The sequence below is a fragment of the Onychomys torridus genome, chromosome 22, assembly GCF_903995425.1.
Source record: "Onychomys torridus chromosome 22, mOncTor1.1, whole genome shotgun sequence".
NCBI classification, from domain to species: Eukaryota; Metazoa; Chordata; class Mammalia; order Rodentia; family Cricetidae; genus Onychomys; species Onychomys torridus.
Window position 1 is genome coordinate 37,777,056 of NC_050464.1, and position 26,844 is coordinate 37,803,899.

Consider the following 26,844-nt stretch of genomic DNA (forward strand, 5'->3'; position numbering starts at 1 on the left):
GGGCGCAGCGGCACCTGGGCTGCGGGAGAGCCGGGGGTGGGCTCTCGGGGGACAGCAGGCTGCCCCCCCAGATCCGCAGCGCCGGCCGCCGGGAGCTCCGGGCTCCGGGCGCAGAGGCTGCGCTGTCACATGGGCGGCGGCGACGGGGCCGCATTTAAGCGGCCGGGGGACGGCGCCCGCCTGCAGCGCGTCCTCGGGCTCGGCTCCCGCCGGGCGGCCCGCTCCCTGCCCTCCGGGGGCCCCGCACCACCCCCGCCGGGCCATGCGAGCGCGGGCCCCGCCGCGATGAGCTCGCACATCGCCAAGAGCGAGTCCAAGACGTCGCTGCTCAAGGCGGCGGCGGCGGCGAGCGGGGGCAGCCGGGCTCCCCGCCACGGCTCTGCACGGGACCCCGCGCTGCGTGGCCGCCGACTGACCGGTCCCTGCCCCAGCTCGCCGCCACCGTGCGGGGATCCCAGCTCGCGGAGGCCCCTGTGCCGGCCCGTGCCGCGCGACGAGGGCGCGCGCGGGAGCCGGCGTGGGCTGCCCCAGGCGCACTGCAGGCCCCGGGAGACGCTGCCGCCAGCCCGCGGGAGCGATGGGGAGGAACGGGGGCTGGCGCCGGCGCTCGGTCTACGGGGGTCCCTGCGATCGCGGGGTCGCGGGGACCCGGCTCCCACCGGTGTCCCCGAGGCGGACCCGTTCCTCCACCGGCTGCACCCCATGCTCAGCTCCGCCTTCGGCCAGGTAAGGGCCGCGCCCCTCGCCCGCGCTCGGGGCACCGGCGCTCGGGACCCTACGGCGGCGGCGCGTCCCTGGCCCTGCTCGCTCTGCCCGGTCAGGGCGCACCACGACTCAGCTTGTCCTCCCGCGGCCCTGGTGCTCCTCCACCCCCGTGTCTGATTCAGCACCCTATGCGCTGTCCACACTCCGGGCCTCTTCCTGGGCATCACTCAGCCGAGTCTGCCTCGCACCTGCAGGAGCGACCTCCGCAATCCTCCCGGAGAATTTCCCCGGGTCGTGAGCGGTGCTTGGAGTAGGCGGTGCCAACCCGCTCCTCTGGCCTCTGGCTACCCAAGAGAGCGAAGGGCTTGGGGTCTGGTAGGCAAAGGCGAGGAGGGCCTGGGAGTACACGGACTTGCGTGTAGATGTGTGACGCTCGCCGTTACCCAGAGTGTCCTCAAAGGTCTGAGAAAAGTTAGGGGATTAGAAAAATGGGGAGGAGAAGAGATGTCTGGGTAGACATGGAGGGTCTGTCCAGAGATACAGCTCCATCTGGAACTTTGGAGTGTGTTAAGGAGGATGGTATTCCAGGGATGCCATCTGGATGTCAGTAAGGCAGTTGTGGGATAAGACCCAGAAAACACAAGCCTGAGTTGGTGTGCATTCTAGGGTCAGGGAGGCCACCGAGGGTCACCAGAGACCTCTTTCGTTCACGCACACCTTTGCCCGCGAGGATTCCGGTCAGCCGGGCATTTACAAACAGCTCCACCCTCCAATTCAAGGCTACAGTATGGGATTGTGTCATACATAGGAGCCTGTGAACTTCTGAGGAAAGCCAAGATTTCCACTGGTTGCGAGTCTGTTCATTGAATCGAACTCGTGGCGGTCAGTTCTGCAGGGGCGCAATCAGAATGCTGGCATGGTTTCAGACTCAGGGGCTCTCGGCGGCGTTTCTGTGGTCGGATCTGGTGCAAAGAAACTACCTCAAGCTCCCGGCTGGCTGTGCTGGATCAGCACTACTAGGAGGAGGCCGTGTGTGTGTGTGTGTGTGTGTGTGTGTGTGTGTGTGTGTGTGTGTTTTGCTTCAGAGCTGCTCGCTCCTTTTCAAAATACTACTCCGCAGTGGCTTATGCGGGTGGGGCTCTGTCAAGAAGGCGGCTGCACGTGGGTTCGGGTTGCACGGGACTGCTGTGATGGTGTGACAGGGCCAGCGGGCACACGGCTTTGTTCCTGCAGGGAGCCCTCGTTAGCGGTTCTCTGAGAGAACCGTGCTCAGGAGTAGAGGTCTGGATGCAGAGCCCGGAGAGAGTTAGCCTGGCTACAAGCCGAGGGAAAATGTTCACCGCAGTGGCTCGGAGCTGTAGCATGTTAGGACCGATCTGTGGGTCTGGGCTGGGTTGTGACCCAAATACTATGTTGTTAGCGGGTGATTGCGATTCACTCAGTTGCCATGTGTTTATGAATACCTCCTGTACCCGGGCATTGGTGGTAGGAGGAGAGCAATGAAAAAGACAGCCAAGATTTGCCCTGTTTCGGAGCTCCATGACCTAGCAGTTTGGAAGGTGCCCAGTCACAGACTGGTGATTCAGTTTGCCAGTGATCTGGGGAAAGGACCCTAGCTCCCCGCTCTTGCAGAATTTGCCTACACAGGCCCTGTCTGGGCTCAGAGCCTTCCAGCACCCTGCTACTCCAGTCTTCCGACTTCCCAGTCATTAAACAGAGACTATTCTCCAGCCCCACGTTCTGAAATGTCACAGGGTCACTTGAGTCAGGAGGAGCTTGGAAGGTCCCATGAAATATTTACTACCTCGCTCTGGAGGCTCCGGCCTCTCAGAGCTGCAGACTCCCACCCCCACCCCCACCCCCAGCACATTCAGTTTGAGTTTCCTGGTGACACCTCCAAGGCATCCATGTGAACAGCCATCAGCAGAGACCCAGGAGGACGGAACCAGTGTGGAGTTACAGTGTCAGAGCCACTAGTCTCCTGTGACATAAAGGAATTAGTCTTTCCTTGCTATCTCTTTTCTGCATTAGAGATAGGGTGGGGGCTGAGAGTCAGCAAAATAGGCCCTGAATACAGAAATTTTCAGATGGATCTGCTTAGGGCAAAACATATTTTGTTCATGCCTCTTACCTCATTTATTTTTGGCCTTAGGTGAATTGCTTTATTTCATCAAGGCTTTTATTTACTTGAAAAATAGAAATCAATCATAGTGTCTCAAGGAGAATTGGGGAGGTCAGATGATTTATGCGGACACATGTGCAGAGCTTTAGTCCATTGCGTGCTACAGAGCCAAGGCTGTGTCTGTGTTTGGTATTATTGCTGTTCTTGTTGATGACGATGAACTCCAAGGATGCATTCTTTCTGTTGGTGACGGAGGCAGAGAGAGCCGGGATTAGGCACACTAGAGGTATCCAGACAGACTCTGCACACTTTGGGAAAAGAGAATTAAGATTCCTCCCGTGACAAGCTGGGGCGTCTTTGCTATCTGCAGGGAGACAGTGTGGCTTTGAGGATGAGGTGTGGGTTTGGTGGCTGGGAAGGTCCTTCCAACCCTGCCTCTGTCACTTCGTGTATTTATGACCTTGGCATCATTTTCTCTCCATGGCCTTGGCTTCTTCATCCAGAAATGAGACCGGGGGAAAAAGTACCTTGCAGGGTTTTGTCGAGGCTCACACAAAATTAAGGCTATCAGAGGCCTGTCTCACAGTGAGTGCTGGCTAGAGAGCAGCCTGAGTTAATGGGACGGCCCTCATTAATAGTCATTAAAAGAGCGTTGTCTGAATAAGTGCTGTGTAAGGGAAGCAGCCTCTGTGCCGAGTGAAGAAGGGCATTAAAGGGCTCAGAGCTCAATGTCAGTGAACTGTCCCTGGTTCTGCTGGCTAAGGAGTGTCACCCAGCCACCTAGGCAGACTCTGTGGCGTGAGAAGTGACCTCCAGTAAGCACAATATGGGGCTTTGGGTCTTGGAAGACACATTATGAACAAACAAACCTGCTCTAGCACTTTGCTTGAGAAGAGACAGATGCAAATATAAACCCACAGCTCTGGCCCCATCCTAGAGAAACATCTCTCTTGACCTGGGGTCGGGCGGTGGCGGCAGCGGCGGCGGCGGCGGGGGAGGGGGAGGGTTGGGGTGGGGGGGACGACCAGCCCAGTGTCCATACAACATGTAAAGGGATCACATTGTCCATGAATGAACAAGTGACTAATGTCACTTGTGTCTAGGCTATGTAGGGCTCCTAGTTCCTGTGGTACCAATGAAGAGTTCTGCCAAGGTCATGATGGTTTGGGTCCTGTGGGTTCAGCCACACCAAGCCTGTGTTTTGAAGGCCTGTGAAAATTCATTCCTGCTCCACCAGCTCCCCTATGAGACCTGGGGATGAGGGGAGAGATGGTCAACTTGTGGTGTGTGTCAATCATGGATGATAGAGGTGGCTGAGTCAGTTGGATGAGCATCTTCTGGGACGTCTGGTGTCTGTGTCTGCCTCCAGCTGTTTGCAGTGGCCATTGAGGGTACTCAAGACCTCAGTCCGGAGCCCCCTACACAATGATCAGAGGCTGTCCTCCTTATTGCCTCAGCAACCTGGGAGGGTTGGCATTGTCCTCCCCCATTTTAGAAATGAGGACACAAGCTCTGGAGAGGGCGGTGCCTGCCAGAGGTCACATAGTAAATAAACCATAACACCTGCCACCTGAGTGGCACCGTGCTGGCTGGGAAGGGAATTCATCAGGAGTGTCCACAGAGCACCTTCATGCTGTACCCGAGCTTCCACCCTGAGTGTCCTGGTGCCACCCAAGTTCATTTGCCACCGACAGAGCTGATCAAGACCTAGGGCCAGTCTCCCCACTAATCAGGGATAACCAGTGATGAGCTCATCCCTCTGATCCTATTATTTCATTCCAGAGTTCAAAGTGTGGCTCCAGAGGCCATTTTATGAATGGGTTAAAAAAATGGGGGTACAAGGTGCTCTTTGCTTCTCAGAGGAAGCCCCTCAACCTTCAGCCAGTCTGCATTTTCTACGGACGGTCATGCCATCTGTGCCTCCTCCTGCCCTCTGCCAACCCAGTTTAAGGAGGCTCTAAACCCCAGATCTCGTCCCCCTTGGCCCCTAGCTGACCGTAAACCTCAAGCTAAGTGTCAACCCTATTCTTACCCCAAAGCAGAATGGACTTCAAAATTTTTTACATTTACTTTCTTAAAATGTGTGTATTCCAGGTGTGGTGGCGCACACCTTTAATCCCAGCAAGCACTTGGGAAGTAGAGGCAGGTGGATCTCTGTGAGTTTGAGGCCAGCCTGGTCTACATATCCAGTTGCAGGCCAGCCAGGGCTGCCCAGAGAAACGCTGACTGAACAAAAAGCAAAAGTGAATACATAAAGTATGTGTGTATGTGTGTGTGCTACTGTGCATGTGTGTGTGCATATATAGTGTGTGCATGTATGTATATGTGTGTTCATGCATGTGTATGTGCATGTGTGTGTATTTGTATGTGTGCATCCACCTGTATGTGTATCTGTGCAATGTATATGTGAATGTGTGTATCGGTCAGCAAACAACTTTCAGATGACTCTTTCCAACACGTGGGTCCCAGGGATCCATCTCGGGTTGTGAGGCTCATCAGGAAGCACTCTGACCCACTGAGCACCCCCAGAATGGGCTTTCGTTGGGTGTTTGGTTGGTTTTTGCTGTCGTCTGCCTCCTGTTTCCAAGGACAGAGGCATTGTCCAAGGTCGATGGCACCTGTTATGGCTGGGACTGGCCTGCAGGGGGCAGGAGTCACCAGGGCTAAGAAGACACTGAGCGGATGCTGTGCCTAGCCTTTTTAAGACAGACCTAGGCAGAGGAAGGGACAGTTTTCAGAGGCCAGACAGTGGTGGTAGTGTATGTCGGGGGGCTTGTGCAAGTATTGTTTCGTGCTCTGAGACTGAGACCCCCAAAGTCTAATGTGAATCCCATCCGCAGCAGGTCCTTCTGCCTCTGCATTCCAAGCTTGGACCCCTTTCTCTGTGCATCTTTTGTCTTTATGTTTTTCTTTTCTTTTCTTTCTTAAGATTTACTTATTTTTATTTTATGCGTATGAGTGTATGAGTGCATGTAAGTATGTGTACCACATGTGTGCCTGGTGCCTTCCGAGCTCAGAAGAGGGACATCGGATCCTCTGGACCTGGAGTTACAGAGGATTGTGAGCAGCCACGTGGGTGCTGGGAACCGAACCCGGGTCCTCTGCAAGAACAGCCAGTGCACTTAACCACTGAGCATCTCTCCAGCCCCTCTCAGTGGGTCTTAATGCCAGCTACAGGTTAGAGTTCCCGAGGGAGTAGACAGTGCACAGAGGACCACCTACACCCACTGAGCAGGTTCCAACAGCCAGGGCTGAGGACCCGTCGTAGCGTGCTTTTCTCTCCATCTGGTTAGACCTGAGGCCTAACCCAAGCCCCGCTGCTGCCTGGAGCAGCCTGGTCATTTCAGAAAGAATGCATAGCTGAGTGTGAGGGCACACCACAGAGAGGGAGCTAGAGGAGGGTCCAGGGTGCAAGGTCACATCAAGGTCATAATCTACGACATCTTGAGCTTCAGGCCAATGTGGGTCTCGGCAGGTAAAGGTGCTTGCCACCAAGTATGACGGTCGAAGTTCAAAACTCAGGATCCTCGTGGGAGAAAGAGGAAGTTGACTTCAAAAAGTCCTCTTCTGGCTCCCACACACTGCCTCTCCTCACACAAATCAATAAATGTGATTTTTAAAATTAACAAACAAGCCCGGGCCGGAGTGGTGCACGCCTTTACTCCCAGCACTAGGGAGGCACAGTCAGGCGGGTCTCTGTGAGTTCGAGGCCAGCCTGGGCTACAGAGCGAGTTCCAGGGCAGCCAGGGCTACATAGAGAAACCCTGTCTCGAAACAACAAAAATAAAACAAATAAAAAATTAACAAACAAAAAGAGTTTACGAGCCAGGCATGGTGGTGCACACCTATATACCTGCACCTGGGAGGCAGAGGCAGGAGTCTCCTCCGTAAGTTCGAGGCCAGACAATCTGTCTCCTAGGTTTTTACAGGAAACACTATTTATGTATTACCTGGTGTAGCCCATGTCTCCTTTTCTGGATCCTGTCTGCACGCCTCTCCCTATCTCCCCGGACTAAGTTAGAGCACCCTCGTGTCGTCTATCGGGGTTTGTGGGTCTCTTTCTTAGCGGTTATCTTAACTGTGCTCCTCTACCTCTTGTCCATCAGCTGGGATGTAGACTCCTGCTGTTCCTCCTCCTTGTTCCCAGAGCCAAGCACAGCACCCGGCGCATAAACGCTGGGCAAACGATACTCCCCTCTTCCGCTTGAATAATTACTTATCAGAGCCTATTATGTACCACAGGCTTTCCTGTATGCACTCTATTAGCCAGACAGGGAAAGTCCCGTTTTCCAACGGAGGAAACCGAAGCTCAGAAATGGAAGGGGATCACAGGCCGAGCCGAGCCTCAACCTCGGACCCCAGATCCTTTCCCACTCACCAGAGGCCACCGAACCTGACCCCTGCTCCGGCATAGTGCTCCCTTCCTGGGTTTTTGCATTTCCCTTAGTTGCCTCTTCCTCCCTTCCCGGCATCTGTACCCTCTTTCCTGCCCTTCAGCTGTTCCCACTCGGGCTCCACCTTTCGTTCTCGGGGAGTGGCCTCACCCTTCTCCCCCTCCCCCTGGAGTAGGGCCCAAACTCGGCACCAAGAAACTTCCTGGGCTAAACCATTCCCTGGACAGCCACGGGCACACAGCACCACAGCCACGGTGAACTAGCCAGCGGCCTCGTAGGAGGGACTCTGTGTCACCCACTGGGCAATTCACCCAGTCATCTTCCCTAATGAGATTTCTGAGCAGACACCCAAACAGGACAAAAGTCCCCAGGAGAGGAAGCAGTCTGGGCTGAAGTCTGTGATTGCATCAGGGGCCTGGGCGTGGGTCAACCTCCTGGGCTATCTCTGGCGCCCCCTGCTGGGGAAAAGCTGGATGCAAGGAAACGGGAATCTCTGGGTACCGGCCTCAATCGCAGCTCTCCAACATCCGAGGCTTGGGAAGAATTCTCACGCCAAAGCAAGAGTGTGGAAGGATGAGGACTATCCAGTCATTTGTAAAGTCCCGGCTGTGGGGCTGTGAGGATCATTTTTAAAAGACCAGCCTCCCTGGTCTGCACTCCCACGAAGCCAGGGAAAGACCCTCGGTCAGGATTAGGCAGAGGATGAGAGGGACCAGAGACCTTGGTCCCGTCCTCTGTGCCAGCACCGCCTCCATCCCGCCCCGCTCAGGGCCATCTCTTGCCTCCCCAAGGGTCAGGGAGCTTTTACAGAGCAAAGAGAGCAGAAGGAAAGAGGTGATTACAGCTGCGGGTTCAGCTGCTGCCAGCCCTGGAGCCTCATCCCATGTCAACGATGAGGCAAGTGTGAAAAATGGAGCGTAATAGAGACGTCACAAGATCTCCCAGGCCCTCAATCGAGAACCACCTCGCTGTCCATCCAGCTGGAAGTGCCAGTGGCTGATGAAGCATGCTTGCCCGGCTCACTGCTCTTCAGAAGAGGCATACATCTCCCTGGGGTCCTGTGTGTGCATGCATGTGTGTGTGGTGTGGTGTGGTGTGTGTGTGTGTGTGTGTGTGTGTGTGTGTGTGTGTGTGTGGTGTATGTGTGTGTGTGCGAAGATAGCTTTGCAAGCTGTCAGGCTCCCTGGCTTTGGGGGTCCAAACTAGCCAGCTTTCCCTTCTGGATCTGCTGGCCTAATTCTCAGCCGCAGCTGCCACCTTGGGTCCCCCTCCTCAAGGCAATCTCCCTGCATGTTTGGCGGCATGGAGAGGAGGGGCTGAGGGAAAGGGAGAGAGAAGCAGAGAAGGGACTCTGGCTAATCTGATGTTGATGATCCGAAAGGCTTCCCAGCGCCAGTGCCCTCTGCCATCAACTCTCCAGGGGATTTTTTTCGGTGCTAGGCACTCTTCTCTTCCGCCTTTGTCTCCTTAAGAAAGTTAAACCTAGATACACAAACACACATACAAACCACCAGGAAAGAAAAAAAAAATCAGCAGGAGCAGGCAGGCGAGCACGCGCGCACGGGCTCAGCTCTGTCCTGGAGGAAGAGCGGCGCAGGCAGAGAGACGCTGGGGTTGGCAGTGACCCAGACTGAGGTCTCCTGGCCCCCCAGGAGCCTCCTTCATGGACCCAGAGATCGCCAGAGGGGCTGCATCAGTGTAGGATGGGCAACTGCGTCAAGTCCCCACTGAGAAACCTCTCAAGAAAGGTATGTTTGCGGGGCGCCCAAGTCCTGGTTGTCGGGGTTGGGGGGCATCTTGCTGCCTGCCTGCAGAGGGCATGGAGTGGGTGGGCATCTGATGCTCGCTACCCTTCCTAGGGTGTCTGCCCAAGGTTGTATCCCTGTTCCAACTTCAAGATACCCTCCCTTAGCAGATTCTTGCGTCCTAGGCAAGCTCTGAACTAAAGTTAGGGCTCATAGCTGCCTTGGGTGGGGGTTGAGGGGCAGCAGGGTCCGGGAAGACCATATTTGGGATTCACACAAGGGCTAGGAAAGAAATCATGTGACTTTGGGATGTCTGGGGTGTAACATGAAAGTGTGGATTCATAGGCTGTCAGTGTATAGCCATCCTAGAGCCTTAAGGAATCAGACATCCTTCAGGAGCAGGCCTGGGGGCCCGTAGGGGTTCTGTGCTCTTCACTGGTACTCCCTAAGCCTTAAAAAACTGGGGGGCTTGAAGGAACCCCATTAACCAAGCACATATCTCCTTTTGCTTGTACCAACAACCATTCTTGAGTCCGGTGTGAGTGTGTCAAAGGAGCAGGTCTTAGGGACCAGGGTGGCTTCTTTTGAGAAATAGCGTGCCCAAGAGATATGTGGGCCAGGAGTGTACCTGAGTGTCACTTTCCTGAGTGGATTTATTGCTTATATGCTAGGACAATATCCTTTTGCAAAAATCCCTTTGGGGAAGCAAGGGTTCTCCCCTCTGTGGTCTTTAGGAAGGTCTGGGTCGCATCTGCAGCGGATTCCTTTCAGGCGGGCTTTGCCTAGATTACCAGCCCTCTGCAGTCAGGTCATAGACCCATGCGTCACAGAAGACATGACTGATAAAGATATCTGCTCCCCGGATTTTCATTTTCCAAATAAAAAATGATTGCCAATTGAGGGGGTGGGGTCTGGAGGGTCAGGTGACTCGTGTCAGGTTTTGGATTGGTTGATGGAGCCTTCACTCAGGTCCCACCCCCTCTTTCCCATTAGGTTTCTGACCTCTCAATTTAGGACACTTGGGGCTTTTTAGCCTGTCGCCCTCCTCATTTGGCTAAGCTGCTCACATCAAATTCCATTTAATCTTCACTGTTCCTTGGATTGCTGGGAGGCCTGGCGTTTCTATTGTGTATCCCCAGTGCCTCATAGTCTGTCCTTCTCTTTGGGGAGGCTCTGCCTCTCAGGGAGGTGATTTGGGGAGGCAGACACCGATCTGAATTAGAGAAGATCACAGGCAAACATCGACACAAATGCTCCTAAGCTTGGGGAGGTGAATTTAAGAGCGAGCCCTCTCCTCTGCCTCCGACCACCTTCAGAGCTTAAGTCAGAGCACACAGGTCTCCTCTTTCAGTCCACGTGATCTTGGACAAATTTCTAAACTTTCTGTGACTTAGTGCCTTGGCCCATCAATCAGTAAGGAGTGCTGATGTCTACCTTCCTCTTCCAAGGTGTGTGTATTAACGGGGAGCAGCCCCAGAGCCTTACAGATGTGTAGCCTCTTTTGTTGTTGTTTTGTTCTACCTTTTAGAAAACGGGCTTACTCTGGAAGCTACAGCTCAGCAGCTCGAGTACTGGGATTCCAGGTGTGAGGCAGAACAGTGGACCCCTAAAACTTAACTCTTCTTTTTTTTTCTTTTTTCTTTTTAGACAAGGTCTCACTATGTGGCCGTGACTGGCTTGGAATTCCCTAGGTCAACTAGGCTGGTCCCAAACTCCAAGATCCCCTAACTCAGCCTCCAAAGTGATAGGATCAAACGTGTGCATCACCACACCCAGTCCCTAATATTTAACTCTCAAAATGATTGTGTGCTGTGCACGGTGCCAAGTGTGTAGCAGCGGACACATGTTAAGAGTTCATCGTCATCAGGGATAAAGGGTGGAGTTGAAAATCAGTAAAGATGGGGATGGCTTCCACTGCTCTCAGGTTTTTTGTTTGGCTGTTGCTCCTTGTTTATTTGGAAGGCCTCTGTTGGTAGGCCACGCTGGCCTGGAACTTGCTCTGTAGCCTAGGCTGGCCTAGAACTCAAGATCCTCTTGGCTTAGCTGCGGCAGGTTGGAAATATCATATAGGAGGCATGAGCCACCGTACCCAGGCAGAGCTTGTTACCCAGAGCCTCGTACAGGCTAGGCCTGTGCCTCTACCACCGAGCCACGGTGCATGCAGCCGGCAAGGGTCCGGGTCCACTGGATAAGCAATCTTAAATCTTAGGAATTATTTCTTTTTCTGGGTTATTTGCAACATATCAGACATCTTCCATCTCACTTGCTCTTTTCCACCAAATAGTCCTCTTGGCTAGTTGGCAGGGAAGGGAGCTGGATTCAGAGATAAGGGTTTCCGAGGTCACTCAGTCGCTAGCAAGCAGAGCTGGGATTTAGAGCCTGCACCGTGCAAAGTCGGAGCTGGTGTTTTACGTGGGCTTCTTCTTTCTCCCGCTGCCAGAAACATTATTCATGAATTCCCAAATATGACCTTTGAGATTGTCTAGTCCAGCTCCCTACCCCATGCAGCAAAATGTCCTCTTTGAACTCTCCCTGGCTGTGAGCAGAGAGGGAGTTTTGACCTGTGTGCCCTCGGCCAGCTTGCATTGTTAGGAAGCCAGAGGTCATTTGTGTTCCCTAATAGGCTGGCCTCTTCTGGTTCCAGGCCAGACATTATTGGCCCCTGGCTCAGCTTCTTGAGTGGAAGCTGAAGAGCTGGACATGGGGATAGATAGGCCTGCTTCGGGCCCTGAACTGGGCAGGACCAGCCTGTCAGGTGCCATCATCGCTGACTGGGGAAGAACGGCTGCCTCCCGGGGCAACTTGGTGCCAGGCAGAGTTATAATCAAGAGATGCAGTGGAAATTCCCCAGCCACCACTGGTTCCTTCTTCGTGGGAGCAAATTCCTGTCCATCGTTCTCATTTCTTGGCTGATTGGCAGATGTTCTCCCACTTCCTCTGGAGCCAGAAGTAAATGCCTTCTGGCACCCAACATCTCTTAAGTTGTTCTACCAACATCATCCTTGTCATCATCATCATCGCCGTAACCATGGCAACTTCATTTATTTGGCTCTTACTGTGTTCTAAACACTGTGCAGAGCACTTATAGGCAGTGGCTCACTCGTTACTCACAAGAACCTCGCGGATACAGATGATGACCCCCAGTGTGTGGAGGATGCTGGGGCACAGGGGATGAACAGAGCTGCACAAGGTCACAGAGAGAGCAAGACGGTGTCCCCAGCCGGCACATTAAACCCTCTTCGGATCCTGTGCCACCTGCTGCCGCCTCCTTCTTGGACTGGGCTTCTCCTGAGCCAACATGTGTGTGGTTCAGCCAGAAACGGAAAGTCTGCTTTTCCACAAACATCCCCAATAAGATTGCTTCCTGGAGTTAGCCCCCATCCCACCCCCACCCTCGTCTAGTCCTGGGCTTCTCTTGGACTCCTTCTTAGAAGGAGAGTCTCTCCTTTCTTTACTAGTTCCAGCATATAGTATGAGCGAATGGAGCAAAGATGGATGCTAGAGCGGGCCTTGGTCTGTCTGACATCCCTTGTGTTCAGAGATTTCCTACAACCACCCCGTGAGCCTTGGTCTGAGACATTGCGTCTCCTTTGAGGACCTGACATACTGTTCTTCCCTCTCTAGGTCTGGAAGGGGCTTAGGGTGTTAGAAGGGGTTGGAATTGAGTCTCCATCAACAGCCGCTTTAGAGGAGGGCTTAGGGGAGAAGCATGAGAGGACAGGAGAAGAGACGGTTCCCCGTCTACACGTGACCTTTGCTCAGCTAGTGGCAGCTAGTTAGTTGGAAGAGGGCTGGATGGGACAGAGAGAATACAGCTCTGTGTGTCTCAGACAGATAGTTCTCTTGGGAGTCCAGCTATGCTGCCTGTCCTTGGGGAAGTTTTGCTACAGACTTCCACATTGAAGAGAGGCTGTCCCTTGCAGGGCTGGGACTTGGATTCTTGAGAGGCCCTGGCATGCTGGGAGGCCTGCGTCCAGCCATATGTTGTGTCTGGGCACCGGAAGGTCTGTGGGGCAGTGCTGACTTTTTATAACTGTGGGAATCTGTGAGGAGGACGAAAGCCTGGCCGGGGCCTGAGAGCGCAGCTATATTCGGTCAGCTGGCGAGGCCCCAGCCTCAGCCTCTTAGAGGTCAAGCAGGCCGAGCCAGCCTGGGCATGGAGCCAGGGAAAGAGGGAGGGTAGGCAAGGAAAATTGCTGGACGACTGCCCAGTCACGCTGTCATAAGCAGGTGGAATCCGGGTACAGGTGGGTCTTGTCTGACCCACTGGTGCTTTCAACCAGGTTTGGCACCTGTGGGCAGTAAGTAGAGCCGCCCATTTAGCGTGGGCACACATCGCCCATTCCCCCTCCCCCCATCCCCCCTACCACCCCCCCACCCCGTCCTCACCTCTCACAGCCTACCTGCCTCATTAGTCAGCGATGGCATCTACCTTTGTGACCTTTAGTCAGGAGACTTGAGGAGCCCATTCTCAGTGTAACCAGCTCTGCTCTCCTCTGGGCCTTCCAGTGCGGGGGCGGGGGTGGGGTGGGGTGGGGGGCGGGGGTTGTCCAGCTGGGGCAGGGTCTGAGTCCATGAGAAAGCTGGGGGACAGGATGTAGGTCCACGAGGGTTGAACTGAGACACTGGGAACACTTGGGGGAAGGACGTGGTTCTGTGATGCACTCCAGTGAAGGCAGAAGCCGCTCTCTCTGCCTGCCTCACTCCCTGAACTGCATGCATGCACACAGTATGTGATTCCCTGTGTATACGTGTGTGTGTGTGTGTGTGTGTGTGTGTGTATGTGTGTGTGTGTGTATGTGTGTGCATGAGCCCATGCATGAGAACACCCTACTTCAAGCATCATATCTATAGAATGCTCCAGGGGACAACTATTTCAGCCAAGGATTGGAGTCTCCATCTGTTGGATCAATTCTAGACTGTCCTTGTACATGCTAACGCTCTCAGAACTTCGCCATGTGACTCTCAAGGATCTCCTAGAATCACCAGCCAGGCCGGGGCTGGGAGGATCCAGATGAACCAGGAGGTGACACCTCACCTCTCTTTTTATTTGCTTGGTGTTGGCTGAAGATGCGCCAGGAGGAGAAGACCAGCTACATGGTGGTGCAGACAAGTGAGGAGGGACTGGCTGGCGGCGGCGGCGAGCTTCCAGGACCACTCATGATGCTGGCCCAGAACTGCGCTGTCATGCACAACCTTCTGGGTCCCGCCTGCATTTTCCTTCGAAAGGGTTTTGCTGAGAACAGACAACCTGTACGTAAGTTGGCCTAGTACCGCCGGCCAAACCTGACTTCATAGGGCAGGAGGGGGTGCTGGGGGAGAAAAGGGGTTCTCTACACAGCAGGCCCTGTCTTCAAACACCCAACTTACGAATCTGATTCTTGAAGTCTCCCACTCATGGCTCCAAAGTGTGTTTGTATCAACCAGGAAGAAACAATTCAAGCAGGGGGCTGGAAAGATGGCTTAATGGTTAAGAGTCCTGGCTGTTCTTCCCAAGGACCCGAGTTTGGTTCCTAGCACACACTTGATGGCTAACAACCATCTGACTCCAGGTCCAGGGGATCTGATGCCCTTTTGACCTCCATGGGCATCAGGCATGTAAATCATACACATATATTTATATGGGCAAAACACTCAGACAAAATAAAACAAGTGTAAATAAAAGGTTTTTTTGGGGTTTTTTTGTTTTTGTTATTTGGAGACAGGGTTTCTCTGTGTAGTTTTGGTGCCTTTCCTGGATCTCGCTCTGTAGACCAGGCTGGCCTCGAACTCACAGAGATCTGCCTGCCTCTGCCTCCCAAGTGCTGGGATTAAAGGCGTGCGCCACTGTAGCCTGGCCGGTAAATAAAAGTTTTTAAAACAAAATAATAAGAACAGAGGCTGGGGAGATGGTATTGGTTTAGTTCCCATCACCCACTAACATGCTGAGCATGGTGATGGGTGCTTGTATATCCCCTGCTGAGGAGCCAGAGACAGGGGCTCCAGTGCTGGGGCTTACCAGCCTAAAACCAGTGAGCCCCAGGCCCCAACGAAAGGCCTTGTCTCAAAACATAAGGTGGATGGGGCAGGGGACAGGCTGGTGAGATGGCTCAGTGATACTACTCTTTCAGGGGACCTGAGTTCAGTTCCTAGTACCCACATTAGGCAGCTCACAACTGACTCTAACCCCAGCTCTGTGGAGATCTGATGCCATCTTCTGGCCTCCAAGGGCACCTGCACTCATGTGTGCACACACACCTCATAAAAAAGCAAACAAACGGGGCTGGAGAGATGGCTCAGAGGTTAAGAGTGCTGGCTGTTCTTCCAGAGGTCCCGAGTTCAATTCCCAGCAACCACATGGTGGCTCACAGCCATCTGTAATGAGATCTGGCGCCCTCTTCTGGCATGCAGGGATACATGCAGACAGAACACTGTATACATAAATAACAGGTTGACCCCTGTTCTCCACATGCACACTGCTCATATGCAAGCATACACACACCTGCACATAGACACTTGCACACACACTCCTGCACATAGACACTTGCACACACACCCCTACACACACACTTGCCACACATACCTACACACCTACCCCTACACACACACACACACACCTATACAAACATCTCTGCACATACACCTCTATACACACACCTACACATACACCCCTGCACATACACCTACATTCCCCCCACTCCCTCCCACACACACCCATACATACATCTCTGCACACACACCCCTGCAAAACACCTATATACCCACCCCTGCACACACATACATAAATAAATAAGCATATACAATCCTTTGGGTGCCTTACAGCATAAATAAATAAGCATATACAATCCTTTGGGTGCCTTACAGCATGCCCGCAGTATGCTGAGAAAGCCAACACTATGCTAAGTGTCATGGTGAATTGTCTCACAAAAGCCCCATTTCACACGTGGGGGAACTGAGTCACATTTGAGGTCACACTTGCAGGTGTCAGAGGTGGGATTCAAACTCAGGCAACCCAGCTTCTACAGTTGCTGTGCTCTTACCAGCAATTCTATGTACTCAGAGGGTCTCCTGGTATTCTACACTGTGATATCCAGTGTGGAAGCCACTGACCACATGTGGCTGCAGGGATGTAGCTAATGAACAGAATTGTTTTTGTTGTTGTTGTTGGTTTTGGTTTTGGTTTTTTCGAGACAGGGTTTCTCGACGTAGTTTTGGAGCCTCTCCTGGATCTCGCTCTGTAGACCAGGCTGGCCTTAAACTCACAGAGATCTGCCTGCCTCTGCCTCTTGAATGCTGGGATTAAAGGCGTGCACCACCACCACACCACCACCACCACCACCACCTGGCTATGAACAGAATTATTGATTTTTATTTTATTTTAATTAAAAGCTCTGTTTTTGCTGAGGATTGAGCTGGGGTCTTGTATATGCAAAACAAGTGTTCTATCCTGAACTATACCCCAGCCCTCCAATTCAAATATAAGTAACCACGTGTGGCTACTGTACTGAACAGCCTCCTAATGTGTCTGAGCTGTCACAGGAAGTGGGTAATGAGGATGTTATGGATAAAAACATTTGTAGATTGCACTGATTAAATTTCAGATGCTAAATTCTTGCCTTGAGGAATGCACACAAAGGCCCTATGAGGTAGGTACTGGCATGGAGCCATGTTACAGATGAGGAGGCTGGCTTCATGAACAGGAGTGAGCCTCAGCTAGAAGGTAGCAACTACTAGTTTTGCCCGTGGGTCTGCCTGACTCTAGGCTCTGAGGGCTTCTATCTGCACAAACTGGGAAGGAACTATGTATGTTCCCAATGCTGCCTGCTCCTGACCCCCACCCCCGGGATTAGTGCATATATCAGTGTGTAATCCTAACTACTCCAGACACAGCATGGTCCTCCACTGCCCTGCCTGGGGTGGGGGGCATTGAGTGAGCCTGGGAACAGCCACCAGGGCTGCCTTGCTTTGCCTCTCTTTGGAATCTGGGAACACAACAGAGCCAAAGGGTCTGCAGTGTGCACTTTCTCCCCAGATCTGCAGAACGCAGCCTGGAAGAGCAGCCAGCCGCTTAGGGCCTGGGATGGGAGAGGCCCAATTCTAGTGAAGTAGCTTGTCCCACTGAGGAGACTTCACATACTGGTGTACAGATGCGTATGTTCAGTTCCCCGTTTCCTTGGGGCCCCACATTTGGGGATTCAAGCAACAGTAGATCAAGAAATAATTTTATTTATTTGTTTTCGAGACAGAGTTTCTCTGTGTAACAGCCCTGGCTGTCCTGGAACTTACTCTATAGACCAGGCTGACCTCGAACTCGGAGATCTGCCTGTCTCTGCCTCTGGGATTAAAGGCGTGCTCCATCACCGACTGGCAAGAAATAGTATTTTTAAAATTGGCATCTGGGGTTGGGAATTTAGCTCAGTGGTAGAGCGCTTGCCTAGCAAGTGCAAGGCCCTGAACTCAGCTAAAAAAGAAAAAAGAAAAACAAAAAACAAAAAACCTGGCATCTGAGGCTGCTGAGATGGTAAAGGTGCTTGCTGCCAAGTCTGATGACCTGAGTTCGACCCTCAGACTCACCAGGTCGAGGCAAAACTTGACTCCCGCAAATTATCTTCTGACCTAAACACACACACACACACACACACACACACACACACACACACACACACACACAAATACATTGTTAAAAACCTTTCATCTGGGGCTGGAGCGATACCTCAGTGGTTAAGATCTCTTGCTGTGCTTGCAGAGGACCTGAGTTCGATTCTCAAAACTCAGCCGAGGCTCACAATTGTCTCTAACTCCAGTTTCAGAGGATCCGATGTCCTCTTCTGGCCTTGTCTCTGTACTGAAAGACACACAGATTATTTTTTGTTCTCATTTTCTAAACAATACAACACAGCAACTATTTGCATAGCATTTGCATCATATAAATAGAATAAGTCATCTCGAGATGATTTGAAGTGTACCAGAGGAGGTATGTAAATTATATGCAAATAGCATGCCATTTTATGTAAAGGACTTGAGTCTTTGGATTTTGGCACGCCTGGGGTTTCTGGAATCAGTCCCCCACTGATAGTAAGGGGTGACTCCTCTCACTTATTTTCACTTGCTGGTGCTAGGATGCACGGAAGTACATCTTTTTGGCCACCTGAGAATGTCCAGGAACGTGGATTTCTGTCTGGGGTCAGGATTGACCTTGTGGCACAGACGCTCTGCCAGACTTTTAAGGGAAAATCCGCGCAGCACCGTCTTGGAGACAGCACTCTCTGCAAGGCACCCTTTGCCCTCAGCTAGAAATGCCCCCTGGGAGGACCCAGGAAGTCTGTAGCTTGCTCATTCTAAACTTACACACACTTTGAACAACAACACAACCCTTTCCTTTGGACAGGATCCTCAGACTGGGTGCTGCATCCGGGAGCCATTGTCTCCTGCACACACCATTGTCTCCACCCTTCTTGGCCTCACTGACTGAAACCTTTGTGCCCAGCTGAGATGCCTTGTACTCACTATAGCATTCCTATACGTCTGCATTGATGATCTGGGACTCTGTGCCTGCTGTGAGCCTCCTTAGGGTCACAGATCTGCCTTGTACTCTTCCCATCTGAAGGCAGAGAGCTGGAACATATCTGTTCTGTACCTGTCTGCCTCCTTTCTCGGCAGGCCTGGGGTGATGGCTATCACCATCAGGGCCCTTCCCCAGGTTTCCCTAAATCTGCATTTTGGAGACTTCTCTGGTACCAGTTTTAATGCCAAGTTTCCATGGTTCCCTGTGGAGATCTGGGCCCTGCCGGAGGGTGCAGCTTCGTGCTTTGGACATTGGCAGCCCCAGATCCTATGCTGTGTCCTATAATGGGCAGGGTGGAGGCATGGGGTCATATTTGGGGAAGGTGGGGACAGTACCCAGGATGCAGGACACAGCTCCACTTCTTCCTCACATAGCCTGAATCCCCCTTTCTCTTTCTGGGGCTGCCTATGTGGTCCCTGCCTGCTGTCCTTGTGTGATCCCCATCTCCCATTGCCCTGCAGGCTTCTGATGCCTGGCTCCTCCTGGTGTTCTTGGGTGGTGACTTCCCCTGGCTCTGTTTTATTTACAGGTTTTTGCCTCTGGACCAGCTTTGTTCCCAGCTTTTTCTTGTGTCTGGAGAAGGGTGCAGTGCTTTGGTGGGCTAGTTTCTGTGGGGACTTTTGGGTTCAGGGCTCCTCTGGCAACACTCCGCTGTGACTCAAGACTTGGGGACTGTATCTTCCCCCCTCAAGGTCCAGAGAGACCTCTGCTCAGGTCCTATCACGTCCCACCTAGAGCCCGCTGCCGCTCGGATGGCCCCCATTGGATGGGCATATTGTGAATTCTAGGTCCCTTGCCACTGCTAATGTGACATGTCCTCTTGTTTCAGGACAGATCATTACGACCAGAAGAGATCGAAGGTAAGGTCAAGCCCCCAGGAGAAAGGGCTGCTCAGCTGCACAGGAAGGTGTGGGTGGGTTTTGTTCTGGTTTTGGTTTTCCGAGACAGAGTTTCTCTGTGTAGCCCTGGCTGTTCTGGAGCTTGCTCTGTAGACCAGGCTGGCCTCGAATTTATGTAGATCCTCCCGCCTCTGCCTCCCGAGTGCTGGGACTAAAGGCGTGCGCCACCACGCACAGCTGGTTTGGTATTTTGAGACAGGATTTCTCTACACAGCCCTGGCTGTCTTGCAACTCACTATGTGGAACAGTAGGCCAGCCTTGAACTCACGGGGACCCACGTGCCTCGAGGCGTTGGTGGGAAGAGTCCCTGGCACAAAGCAGGTCACACTGGGCAAGCAGGAGCCCTAGAGGACTCCAGGGTGTACTTCCCTGTGCTGGCCCGGGGCTGTCTTTGCCTGGGAGGTTCTTGAGTCCCCTCTCTGACCACATCTACCCCTTACTCACTTCCCCAGAGCTCCGAGAGGCCTTCCGAGAATTCGACAAGGACAAGGACGGCTACATCAACTGCCGGGACCTGGGGAACTGCATGCGCACCATGGGCTACATGCCCACCGAGATGGAGCTCATTGAGTTGTCCCAGCAGATCAACATGAACTGTGAGTCCCTGTCCTCTGGGTCACACAGGCCTGGGGCCAGCTTCCGATTCCAGCTCTGTGGTCCAGTTCAAACCACTCCTCCTCTGAGCCTCAGTTTCCTCCCGTGTGAACAGGGTCATCATGAGACAGTAGATGTGAGTTAGGGTATAACATCCTCGAACGTGGCTCACAGTAAGAAGTCAGAGGATGTTGTTAGCATTATGAAGTCCTCTGTCTTTATCTGGGTTCTCCAGAAACAGGGATCTGGGTTCAAGGCGTCTATTAAATAAGGAAAGTGCATGAAGGGTAGGGTCATGGGGAGGGAAGGGGCCCACAAAGGGTCGACTCACACCAGCTACTACAGGGGACAATGGAGTGTCAGCCCACTCAAGAAGCTGATACAGCATAGGCACTAAGGGCAGAGGATGTAGCTCAGTTGGTAGAGCGCTTGTCTAGCATGTTCAAAGCCCTGGGTTTGGTCCTCAGGAATGCATATGATTTGGCTAGAGGGATCTTCCTGTCTCCACCTCCCCAGTGCTGAGAACACAGGTATACAGACTGCCATAGTCAGCACTCGGGACATGGAGAGAGAGGATCAGTTCTAGATGGGGGCTGGAGAGATGGTCCAGCACTGGCTATTCTTCCAGAGAACTCAAGTTTGATTCCCAGAACCCACACGACGGTTTATAACTGTAATTCCAGAAGGCTCTGACCCTTCTTCTGGCTCTGTGGGCACCAGGCATGCACATGGAGTATAGACATGCATGCAGGTGAAAAACTCATACACATAAAATAATAAATCTTATTTAAAAATGTTTAAAAAGAAGTTCCAGGTCATCCTCAGTGACATAGCAAGTTTGAGGCCAGCCTGGAATACGTATGATTCTGTGTCAATGATGGTGGTGATAATGATGATGATGGTGATGATGGTGATGTGGAGGTGATGATGATGATGATGGTGGTGGTGGTGGTGGTGGTGGTGATGATGATGGTGTAATGATGGTAGTGTTGATGGCTGGAGTTTTGCTGCCTGAGGGGCTAGCCCCCACCAGCACAGGGCTCAAAGGGAATCTACAGAGTGGGCATACTATGACTTTCTTATCTGAAAGAGTTAGGGAAAAGACACCACACACTTTCTTGATGATTTCCTTCTTTATTATTCTCTATTCTTCTACTATATATTTTTTCTCTACAGCATATATACCCCAACAAAGTTTTTCAAAGAATATAGGAATTGCAATGTGGTTACATTTTATTTTTCAAGTGAATGATTACAATGAATACAATTAAAAACCAGCATGTTTTCCATATCCCTTACATGATTAAACATTTTACATATTATGGGTGAGAACAAACTACCCCAAGAACTCACATACATTCATACACAAGCAACTAGTTATAGATTAACAGTGTAAGCAAGCAAGATGTTCTTTTACTGGCAGGCTGCATTTTGTGGTTACAAAGAAAGGACCAATCACTTTATTACTTATATTGAAAGGTAACCTTATAAGGAATCTTACAGGAATCACAAACTTAAACTTTTATACATGAAAAACAGTCAGCTCTACTTTAAATCTTTAGGGTGCATACCCACTCATCAATAGTTTTCTATATACAGAAGACTGAGGGCAGGAATGAGTATAAGGAATTAATCATCACCTTTGGTCATCAACCAGTCCTAGAAGGAAAGGCACATCAGCTAATGATAATTGGGCTGCTCTGTTCCTGTTCCCTGACTCTGTGCCTTCCTAACACTTTAGCTTGTCTTCTTGGGTTTTCCACCTCAAAGCTATTTGACAAAAACATCTTGGTCTAACTTCAAGTTATTTTCAAAGCTTTGCTGCCTCCTGAAACCTGTGAACCCATTTCCCAACATTAAGATTAAAAGAATTTAAGCTAGTTGGGCTACTGGTACTCAATTATTTTTCTTTCTTTTTTTTTTACTTTCTTTTTTTTTTAAATGTGGAGCTGAGGATCAAACCCACTGAGCTAAATCCCCAACCCTCAATTATTTTTCTTAATCATTAACCTCAGCCACAATCTATATGGCTCCTCAATGGAAACTCATGTGTTGTAGCAGTGTGACACTTCCTTGTTTATATATTTAATCATTAAAACTCTATTTAAACTAACATTATTATCAGTTAGATAGTACAGCTTAAGAAGAAATCATCTTCATAATAAGCCACAGGTAAAAATGCCCCGTAGGGTGGGATGTTTTCATGAGATAAGCACACTACATTACAAGCAGTGGGGGTCTCCCCACACCCATTCACACCATGCCAGATCCCAGAGAAAGATGGCAGTGGCAAGCATGTGAGGGCACAGCAGAAGCAAAAGACATTCCAGGGTCTGTGGTCTCCAGGGTCTTGTCTATCCATGATTCACCCATCAGGGATTCGCCTCCTGGTGGGCTAACACCCTAAAGTCAACTGCCATCTGCTGTTCCTCTGACGAGGCCACTGGCACTGGGGAGAAAGCCAGTGAGGCAATATGTACCTATAACTCCGGCACTGGAGAGTCAGAGCTAGTTGAGCCTTGCTGGTCTAGTACTGTAGCTGAATCAGTGAGCTATGAGTTAGTGAGAAACCCTGCTTCAGAAAAATAAGGTAGGAACGATGGAGGAGCGTGTCCAGCATTGACCTCTGGCCTTTACAGACGGACATACACCTGCATACAATAGGCACATGTACACATACACAAATACATGCTACGCTGGAGTCCCCCAGCCCTCATCCCTCCAGCCCCATATTTCCTCCTCATGCTGCAGTTGGTCCTGTTTAGCAGTCCTTGTCAGCAGCCCTGTCCACCTCCTGAGAGTCCCTTGGAAGTTGAGTTTGTATTTGCACAGCTAAAGTAAAACAAGGCTCTTTCAGCCTTCCTCCAAGAGCGTCTTGGCCTCTCCATCTCTGAAATTCTTCACCCTGCTCTGTGGCCCAGTGCTTCTTTCTCCTATCCCTGTTTCCTTCCATCCACTTTGTGGCTGTTTTCACCCCCTGGCCACCCTTCCAGTCATTCTTTTGACGAGCCACCTGTCTGTGGTCTGTCCTCACCTGCCTCCATCACCCCCTGGGCCTGGAGATTGGGGAGTGTTGTGGGATAATGCCCTTGTACACTGGTGTAATAAAACACTGATTGCCAGGCAGTGGTGGCTCACGCCTTTAATCCCAGCACTCGGGAGGCAGAGCCAGGCCGATCTCTGTGAGTTCGAGGCCAGCCTGGGCTACCAAGTGAGTTCCAGGATAGGCACAAAGCTACACAGAGAAACCCTGTCTCGAAAAACAAACAAACAAAAACCACTGATTGGCCAGTCGCCAGGCAGGAAGTATGGGTGGGGTGAGCAGACAAGGAGAATTCTGGGAAGAGGAAGGCTGAATCAGGAGTCTCCAGCCAGACACAGAGGAAGCAAGATGTGAAGGCAGAACTGAGAAAAGGTAACAAGCTACATGGCTAAACATAGGTAAGAATTATGGGTTAAATTAAGTGTAAGAGCTAGTCAGTAATAAACCTGAGCTAATGGCCAAGCGGTTATAAATAATATTAAGCCTCTATGCGACCATGGGTAAGAGATTTGTCCCGACTGCAGGGCCTAGGCAGGACCGGAGAAATCTTCCTACAGGGGAGACCAAGGAGGTTGCTTGGAGAGAAATGGGCAGTGGGGGAGTTGAGGATGACCTGATTCCTTCTTTCTGCTCCAGTGGGTGGCCATGTGGATTTTGATGACTTTGTGGAACTAATGGGACCTAAGCTCCTGGCGGAGACAGCAGATATGATTGGTGTAAAGGAACTGAGAGATGCCTTTCGAGAGGTGAGTGACAGCTGGCGACAGGCAGCGGTGGGCAGGCTGAATCCCAGTCTCAGGATGACTATGAAGAGTTCTAAGTCCCTGGGTCCCCAACCCCGGAGGGAACTTGGCTGGAAGGAACCCTGGGATGGGGGGCACTGCTCAGTCTTGAGGTCTGCTCCCCGTCCATGCCGCTCTCCCCTCCCTTCACATTCTCCAGTTTGACACCAACGGCGATGGGGAGATAAGCACCAGTGAGCTTCGAGAGGCCATGAGGAAGCTCCTGGGCCATCAGGTGGGTCACCGAGACATAGAAGAGATTATCCGAGATGTGGACCTCAATGGAGATGGACGAGTGGACTTTGAAGGTAGGCGGGGCTTAAAAATGGGGGAGAAATGCCGGGTGGTGGTGACCCACGCCTTTTTAATCCCAGCACTCGGGAGGCAGAGGCAGGTGGATCTGTGAGTTCGAGGCCAGCCTGGGCTACCAAGTGAGTTCCAGGAAAGGTGCAAAGCTACACAGAGAAACCTTGCCTTGAAAAACCAAAAAAAAAAAAAAAAAGGGGGTGTGTGAAACAAGCCAGCCACAGAGCCCTCTGACTGCGGATGCCCCATGCTGTCACCAATCCAACTCAAGTTTTCACGCTTCCTCCTCGCCTTTCTTCCATCGTACCTGTGTATACGCTGGTCCACCATCTTACCTGTGTGTATGCTGACCCACCTCCCACCCCCACACTCATGGGTACAGCCATCTACTTGGCCATCACCCATCTACTGCATCTGTTCAGTTTTTCATCATCTCTAAAAGCCATGCACACAACCATTGATCCATGCTTTTATCCATCCCTTCAGCCTGCTATCCATCCGCCAGTACACACACCTCAGTCTCTTTGTCCCTGCCCACATCTCTCTGTTCCCCTATACCTCTGTACTTTGTCCAGATAGTCATACACTTCCAGCTGCCCGTATTTCTACCCACAATTCCATCAGTCTCTCTGTCTGTTCAGACATTTCCCCATCCACTTTATACCCATCTGTTCAGACATGTCCCCATCCTTGTGTCCGTCTGCCCCATCTGTCTGCTCCCCACTGATGCTATTTTCTGAGGACCACACTCCTTGGCCTGACCTCAGGCCTCTGACATCTGACCACAGCACACTAGCCCAGCCATAGCATCTACCATTCCTTCACTCTGAAATGCTCAAGATATGTGAACCTCTGAGGCTGTCCCATGAATACGCTGTTCTTTGTGCCAGGCGCCTTTCATTTTATTTTTCACTTGGGCTAAACGTTTTTGTTGTTGTTGGTTTTTGTTTTGTTTTTTGCCGGAGCTGAGGAAGGAATCCAGGGCCTTGCGCTTGCTAGGCAAGCGCTCTACCACTGAGCTAAATCCCCAACCCCCTAAATTGTTTTAATTGCATCTATCTATCTATCTATCATCTATCATCTATCTATCTATCTATCTATCTATCATCTGTCTATCATCTATCTCTCTATCATCTATCTATCTACCTCTGTCTATCTAAAAAGTGTGTGTGTGTATGCGTATGTGTGTGTGTGTGTGTATGTGTGTGTATGTGTGTATGTATGTGTGTGTGTGTGTATATGTATGTGTGTATGTATGTGTGTGTGTATATATATGTGTGTATGTGTGTATGTATGTGTGTGTGTGTATATATATGTATGTGTGTGTGTGTATGTGTGTGTGTATGTGTGTGTATGTGTGTGTGTGTGTGTGTGTGTGTGTATGTATATGTATGTGTGTGTGTGTGCGCGTGTGTTCCATGGCAGGAGTAGATGACCTGCAGGAGTTGTTGTTGTTTGGTTTTTGTTTTTGTTTTGTTTTGTTTTCTTCCATCAAGTGGGTCCTGGGGGCCAAACTCGGGTCTTCAGGCTTGGCAGCAAGCGCCTTTACATCCTAAGCCATCTCACCCACCCTTGAGTGAAACACTGTTCATTTTCCAAGACCCAGTAGACGGAGTTCTTCCCAGAACACCTCTTCCCTCTTCTACAGACTGAGCCTCCTCTCTTCTGGCCTTTGTAACCCTTCCCAGAGCTGCGGCACGAAGATGCAGGGTGGAGGTGGGGGACAGTGCAGCCTCGAAGCGGGGCGATAAGGAGGGGCGGGCCCTGGCTGCAGTGTTCTGTGCTGGCTCCTGACTGCCACTGTCTCCACCGCTCCTGTCCCCTTCCCAGAGTTTGTCCGGATGATGTCCCGCTGAGGCCGCCAGGGCTCCTCCAGGACTGCCAACTCCCACAGGCGGGGAGAAGAGCGGAGCTCGCCTCACTCCGCAGTAGATGCCGAGAGCCCAGGATGTAACTGGCGGATGGGGCCTGCCTGCACCCCGGGGAGGTGCCCACCCCGGACCCCCACCCCTCCGCACTGTGAAAGACTCACAACTCCTGCAACTGGAAAAAGGGAGGCGCCCGCCGGCGAGGAGGCCACAGTGCCAAGCCGGTAGAGGACATGTAAGGCGCCAAGTGCCATGTGCCCAGCCGCTGCTGGCTGGGTGGGCCAGGGAGCCCACCAGCAGACCCCACACAGCATGTCTGCCCCGGGGCAGAGCTTTTCAGCGCCCTCCTGAGCTCTACGCCCGCCCCAGCTCGCCTAGCCCTTTGATCTCAGAACCAATAAAAAAAAAACCAGAATGACAGCCAAGGTGTTCTTTGCTTTGGGCCTGGTTAGAGGATGGATATTCACCTTTCCCCAGAACCCCCAGGATGTCCAGTATTGGATGGAATTTCTTGCCCGCCACATACGCTGACTGAGCAACTGTTCTGTACCCAGCAATTTCCATTCTCATCTATTACATAGGCCAGAGTGTGGCATTTTTCAAGACAACGTTTCTCTGTTTAACAGTCCTGGGTGTCCTGGAACTCTGGATCAGGCTGGCCTCAAACTCGCAGAGATTCGCCTGAGATTCTAAGAGAGACCACTATGGTTAGCTGGGCAGCTGCCCCAAATAAGACCTGGTTCTTTGTTTCTTGACAGAGTCTGGTTGACCTTTTACTAAGCCAAGAATAAGCTTGAATATTTTAAAAATTGTTTTATTTGTTATGAGTACAGGTGTTTGGC

At 51.7% G+C, this 26,844-nt stretch overlaps 1 protein-coding gene across 2 annotated transcripts; it reads left to right on the forward strand.

Moving 5' to 3' along the window:
- Positions 1–26,422, forward strand: Cabp1 (calcium binding protein 1). Of its 2 annotated transcripts, XM_036171498.1 has the most exons (7): positions 8,381–8,969; positions 14,037–14,219; positions 19,340–19,370; positions 19,862–20,005; positions 23,683–23,792; positions 23,989–24,136; positions 25,965–26,422. In XM_036171498.1, the coding sequence occupies exons 1-7, from the start codon at positions 8,925–8,927 to the stop codon at positions 25,988–25,990; spliced, it is 687 nt and encodes a 228-aa protein (XP_036027391.1). In that variant the 5' UTR covers positions 8,381–8,924; the 3' UTR covers positions 25,991–26,422. The 2 variants fall into 2 exon arrangements, with proteins under 2 accessions (XP_036027390.1, XP_036027391.1); XM_036171497.1 differs by lacking the exons at positions 8,381–8,969; positions 14,037–14,219 and adding an exon at positions 1–726.
- Positions 26,423–26,844: the final 422 nt, after the last annotated feature.